This window comes from Pelodiscus sinensis, unplaced genomic scaffold (genome assembly GCF_049634645.1).
Source record: "Pelodiscus sinensis isolate JC-2024 unplaced genomic scaffold, ASM4963464v1 ctg146, whole genome shotgun sequence".
Taxonomy (NCBI): Eukaryota; Metazoa; Chordata; order Testudines; family Trionychidae; genus Pelodiscus; species Pelodiscus sinensis.
Genome location: NW_027465992.1, coordinates 1 through 6,044, shown reverse-complemented (window position 1 = coordinate 6,044; position 6,044 = coordinate 1). Strand labels below are relative to the sequence as shown.

Genomic DNA, 6,044 nt, shown 5'->3' with positions numbered 1-6,044 from the left:
GGAGGCCTGGCTCCCCGCCCCTGCTCTCACCACTAGCCCCCACTGCCACCCAGAGAGGGGAGAGCTCCCAGGAGGCCTGGCTCCCCGCCCCTGCTCTCACCACTAGCCCCCACTGCCACCCAGAGACGGGAGAGCTCCCAGGAGGCCTGGCTCCCCGCCCCCGCTCTCACCACTAGCCCCCACTGCCACCCAGAGAGGGGGAGAGCTCCCAGGAGGCCTGGCTCCCCGCCCCTGCTCTCACCACTAGCCCCCACTGCCACCCAGAGAGGGGAGAGCTCCCAGGAGGCCTGGCTCCCCGCCCCCGCTGCCACCCAGAGAGGGGAGAGCTCCCAGGAGGCCTGGCTCCCCGCCCCCGCTCTCACCACTAGCCCCCACTGCCACCCAGAGAGGGGAGAGCTCCCAGGAGGCCTGGCTCCCCGCCCCCGCTCTCACCACTAGCCCCCACTGCCACCCAGAGAGGGGAGAGCTCCCAGGAGGCCTGGCTCCCCGCCCCTGCTCTCACCACTAGCCCCCACTGCCACCCAGAGAGGGGAGAGCTCCCAGGAGGCCTGGCTCCCCGCCCCCGCTCTCACCACTAGCCTCCACTGCCACCCAGACGAGGGGAGAGCTCCCAGGAGGCCTGGCTCCCCGCCCCTGCTCTCACCACTAGCCCCCACTGCCACCCAGAGAGGGGAGAGCTCCCAGGAGGCCTGGCTCCCCGCCCCCTGCTCTCACCACTAGCCCCCACTGCCACCCAGAGACGGGAGAGCTCCCAGGAGGCCTGGCTCCCCGCCCCCGCTCTCACCACTAGCCCCCACTGCCCGCGGAGTTGTCTGAGGCAGGAAGGAAAGCGGCGCAGGCTGGGTGGTTCTGTAACAAAAGCCTTTCTTTATAAGCACGGTGGTGGCGAACGCGGGGCGCTGCGCCCGGACGGGGGCCTTTCGAAACCGGAGCTGCCGTTCCGTAGGCACCGTGCACACAGAGTCTGTCCGTTGCTGGGGGGAGCCGAGCACCCCGAGCCGGCTGGGCACCGGGACCCCTCGTGGCAGCGCGCAGACGGGCGCTCGGAGCCGGCCCCCGCGCCGCGGCTCTTCCCGAAATGCTCCGGATGGGTCTCCGGCGTCCTTCGTACCCGTGGCTCTAGGGCGGCCCGGCTGGGGGGCCCAGCGCTGTGGGGCAGCTCCGCCCTGTCCCGGCATTGTCCCTTTCCTGTGTCCGGCGAGGGCAGGGGCCGCGCCACGACCCGCCCTATGGCAGTGAAACAGCTGGAGAGGAGTAGTGCTGGGCCCAAGAGGGGCAGGGGCCCAGCCAGAAAGGGACAAAGTCCCCTTTCTCACCCTGCTCAGGCCTGGCCCCCCAGAGACTGGCCATGCCCAGCCCCACAGGAGAGGCCCGCCCTGGGGGAGCTGGGGCTGGGGAGTGGGGCAGGGAAGGATGCCTGGCGGGGGGGGGGGGGGAGGGAGTTCCCCTGTTCAGGAGATGGGGGGAGGAACTGTCAGAGAATGGAGTTAGGTGGGGGGCAGAGAGGAAATGGGGGGCAGGAGCCCACAGCTGGTGGGTCAGACAGGAGATGGGGGGCAGGAGCCCAGGGTGGGGGGCAGGAGCTCAGGGTCAGACAGACAACGGGGCGGCTGGTGGGGACCTCCGCCCACCCCCGGCTGGCCCCCCATCTCTGCCAGCACGACGGGGCTTGGGGCCCAGAGGTACCAGCCCCCCCTCAGGCCCCCTTCTCAGAGGCGGCGCAGGGCGTGGGGGCGGCGGAGGGGGTCGCGCCCGGCTGGCGGGCCGGTCTCCGAGGGGGCGGGGCACAGCACGTAACGCCCCGCCCCCTCGGCCCGGTGCACCTGGGCCGTCACCTCCCCCTTGGGGGACAGCGGCTGCTTCGCCGGCAGCTCGGTGCCCGGCCCCCCCCACGGCGCCCCGCTCCGCGCCCCCCTCCTCCATGTTGACGTAGAGGATCTCGTCGGGGCCCTGGGCGGGCGGGAGGCCCTGCAGGATCTTCTCCAGCTCCCCGGACAGCGCCTCGAAGGTGGGGGCGCTCCTGGGGCTGCAGCGCCCAGCACCGGCTCATCAGCTCGTACCTGGGGAGATGGGGCCGGCGTTGAGCGGGGCTGCCTCCACCGGCCGGGGGCTGCTCCCGGGGGGGCCTGGAGACGTGGGGGGCTGCTCTCGGGGGCCCTGGAGACGTGGGGGGCTTCTCCCGGGGGGCCCTGGAGACGTGGGGGGCTGCTCTCGGGGGCCCTGGAGGCGTGGGGGGCTGTTCTCAGGGGGCCCTGGAGACGTGGGGGGCTTCTCCCGGGGGGCCCCTGGAGACGTGGGGGGGCTGCTCTCGGGGGGCCCTGGAGACGTGGGGGGCTTCTCCCGGGGGGCCCTGGAGACGTGGGGGGCTGCTCTCGGGGGGGCCCTGGAGACGTGGGGGGCTTCTCCCGGGGGGCCCTGGAGACGTGGGGGGCTGCTCTCGGGGGGCCCTGGAGGCGTGGGGGGCTGTTCTCAGGGGGCCCTGGAGACGTGGGGGGCTGCTCTCGGGGGGCCCTGGAGATGTGGGGGGGCTGCTCTCGGGGGCCCTGGAGATGAGGGGGGCTGCTCCCGGGGGCCCCTGGAGACGTGGGGGGCTGCTCTTGGGGGGCCCTGGAGACATGGGGGGGCTGCTCTTGGGGGGCCCTGGAGATGTGGGGGGGCTGCTCTTGGGGGGCCCTTGGCCGGTCCAGAGACATGGGGGGCTAAACAGGCTGAGATGCAGCGCACAGGGAATGGCTGGGGGGAGGGGACCATGCTGGGGGGGGGCACTGCAGAGAGGGGCAGGTCCCTGGGAATGGCCCCATAGCATGCTGGGAAGCCCTGGAGGGCAGAGGGGTCCCAGGGTGGCTGGGGTTCTAAGAGCCTGGGGGAGGCTGGGGAGGGGTGTCTGAGGGGCCAGGGGCCCTGAGGGGGATGGGAGGGTCTGGGGGGCCAGGGGCCCTGAGGTGGCCGGGAGGGGTCTGGGGGGCCAGGGGGCCCTGAGGGGGATGGGAGGGTCTGGGGGGCCAGGGGCCCTGAGGTGGCCGGGAGGGTCTGGGGGGCCAGGGGCCCTGAGGTGGCCGGGGAGGGTCTGGGGGGGCCAGGGGCCCTGAGGGGGATGGGAGGGTCTGGGGGGCCAGGGGCCCTGAGGGGGACGGGAGGGTTCTGGGGGGGGCCAGGGGCCCTGAGGGGGCGGGGGGGGTTCTGGGGGGGGCCAGGGGCCTGAGGGGGCGGGGGGGTTCTGGGGGGGCCATGGGCCATGAGGGGGCGGGGGGGGGGGGGGTCCTTACAGTCCATCCAGACAGTCAAGCGGCTGTTTGAGGCGGTGTCCCTGCCGTAGGTAGTCGTAGATCTCGCTGTTCTCCACGCCCGGGTACGGCGTCTGGCCCCGCGTGGCGATCTCCCACATGGTAACCCCGAAGGACCACTGCGGGAAGGGAGGGTTAGCGCTGCGGGGGCCGGGGGCGGGGGGCCGGGGCTGGGGGCAGGGTGGGGGCCGGGGGCGGGGGGCAGGGGCTGCGGGACAGGGGGCGGGGGCCGGGGGGCCGGGGGACCGGGGACAGGGGGCGGGGGGCCGGGGGCCGGGGGCAGGGTGGGGGCCGGGGGTGGGGGCTGGGGGCAGGGTGGGGGCCGGGGGCGGGGGGCAGGGGCTGGGGGCCGGGGACAGGGGCGGGGGACCGGGGGACAGGGGGCGGGGGGCAGGGGCTGGGGGCCGGGGGCCGGGGGCAGGGGGCGGGGGGCAGGGGCTGGGGGCCGGGGACTGGGGGCAGGGGCTGGGGCCGGGGGCAGGGCGGGGGGCGGAGGCCGGGGGGCCGGGGCCCCAGGGGCGGGGCCGGGGGGGCGGGGGGCCGGGCGGGGGCCGGGGGCCGGGGCCCAGGGGCTGGGGGCTGGGGGCTGGGCGGGGGCCGGGGGCCGGGGGCAGGCCGGGGGCCGGGGGCTGGGGACAGGGCGGGGGGCCGGGGGCCGGGGGCAGGGTGGGGGGGGCGGGGGCTGGGGGCAGGGTGGGGGCCGGGGGCAGGGGGCGGGGGACCGGGGACAGGGGGTGGGGGCCGGGGGCCGGGGGTGGGGGCTGGGGGCAGGGTGGGGGCCCGGGGGCGGGGGGCAGGGCTGGGGGACCGGGGACAGGGGGCGGGGGGCAGGGGCTGGGTGCCGGGGGCCGGGGGCAGGGGGCAGGGTGGGGGCCGGGGACTGGGGGCAGGGGCTGGGGCCGGGGGCAGGGGCGGGGGGCGGGGGCCGGGGGCCGGGGCCCAGGGGCGGGGGCCGGGGGGCGGGGGCTCAGGGCGGGGGCCGGGGGCTGGGGACAGGCGGGGGCCGGGGGCCGGGGGCAGGGTGGGGGGCGGGGGCTGGGGGCAGGGTGGGGGCCGGGGGCAGGGGGGCGGGGGGACCGGGGGACAGGGGGTGGGGGGCCGGGGGCCGGGGGTGGGGGCTGGGGGCAGGGTGGGGGGCCGGGGGCGGGGGGGCAGGGGCTGGGGGGACCGGGGACAGGGGGCGAGGGGGCAGGGGCTGGGTGCCGGGGGCCGGGGGCAGGGGGCAGGGTGGGGGCCGGGGACTGGGGGGCAGGGGCTGGGGCCGGGGGCAGGGCGGGGGGGCGGGGGCTGGGGACAGGGCGGGGGCCGGGGGCCGGGGGCAGGCCCGGGGGCCGGGGGCCTGGGGACAGGGCGGGGGCCGGGGGGCCGGGGGCAGGGTGGGGGGCGGGGGCTGGGGGCAGGGTGGGGGGCCGGGGGCAGGGGGCGGGGGACCGGGGACAGGGGGTGGGGGCCGGGGGCCGGGGGTGGGGGCTGGGGGCAGGGTGGGGGCCGGGGGCGGGGGGGCAGGGGCTGGGGGACCGGGGACAGGGGGCGGGGGGCAGGGGCTGGGTGCCGGGGGCCGGGGGCAGGGGGCAGGGTGGGGGCCGGGGACTGGGGGCAGGGGCTGGGGCCGGGGGGCAGGGCGGGGGGCGGGGGGCCGGGGGCCGGGGCCCAGGGGCGGGGCCGGGGGGCGGGGGCTCGGGGCGGGGGGCCGGGCGCCGGGGCCCAGGGGCAGGGGGCTGGGGGCTGGGGGCTGGGCGGGGGGCCGGGGGCCGGGGGCAGGCCGGGGGCCGGGAGGGCTGGGGACAGGGCGGGGGCCCGGGGGCAGGCCGGGGGCTCGGGGCCGGGCTCACCACGTCGCTCTTGGTGGTGTAGACGCGGTCGGCCAGGCTCTCGATGGCGATCCAGCTTGACGGGCATCTTGGCGATCCGGCCCTGCCGGTAATAGTCCCCGTTGTAGATCTTCTTGGAGAGGCCCGAAAGTCGGCCACGCACACGTTCATGTTCTCGTCCAGCCTGCGGGGGCAGTGCCAGTGAGGCCCGAGGGCCGCTGCCATCGCCCCCCGGGCACGCATGAATTTTGTTCAATGACCTGCTGTGCGGATGTGCACCACCCGGAGACACACCCGCTGCTGGCACCTGACTCTCCTGGGCAGCTGCCCAAGCACCCAGCTTCCAGGGAACCATGGGGCTGGGCAGGAGGGGCAGGCCTGGGAGGTAGGTGGGTGGGGGGCTGGGAGGGGGGCAGGCCTGAGGGCAGGGTGGGGGGCTGGGGAGGGGGGGCTGGCCTGGGAGGTAGGGTGGGGGGCTGGGGAGGGGGGCAGGCCTGAGGGCAGGGTGGGGGGCAGGCCTGGGAGGTAGGGTGGGGGGCCTGGGGAGGGGGCAGGCCTGAGGGCAGGGTGGGGGGCCTGGGGAGGGGGGCAGGCCTGAGGGCAGGGTGGGGGGCAGGCCTGGGAGGTACGGTGGGGGGCTGGGGAGGGGGGCAGGCCTGAGGGCAGGGTGGGGGGGGCTGGGGAGGGGGGCAGGCCTGAGGGCAGGGTGGGGGTTGGAGAGGCTCCCCAGGGCGTGGGCCCTGCCCCTCTCCCTTGATGTTTCGGGGTCCCCAAGGCCCCAGCTCTCACATGCAGTTGCGGGCGGCCAGGTCCCGGTGGATGAAGCTCGGCTGCTCAGATACGGTGGGGTACCGGGGCCCGGCTGGGGGGAGCCCGTTAGTGGTGGGCGGGGCCGGACTGCGGCTGGGGCGGTTAGCGCCGGGCTGTGCCGGGGGGGGCTGGTTAGCTC

At 77.9% G+C, this 6,044-nt stretch overlaps 1 protein-coding gene across 1 annotated transcript; it reads right to left on the bottom strand.

Annotated features, from left to right (window-relative positions):
• Window positions 1-918: 918 nt before the first annotated feature.
• On the bottom strand, window positions 919-5,933 carry AXL (AXL receptor tyrosine kinase). Its single transcript, XM_075917808.1, has 4 exons — window positions 5,885-5,933; window positions 5,117-5,279; window positions 3,267-3,403; window positions 919-2,060 (listed from the first exon to the last, which is right to left on the bottom strand). Coding segments are annotated over exons 1-4 (531 nt in total). The 5' UTR covers window positions 5,887-5,933; the 3' UTR covers window positions 919-1,831.
• Between the last annotated feature and the right edge of the window lie 111 nt (window positions 5,934-6,044).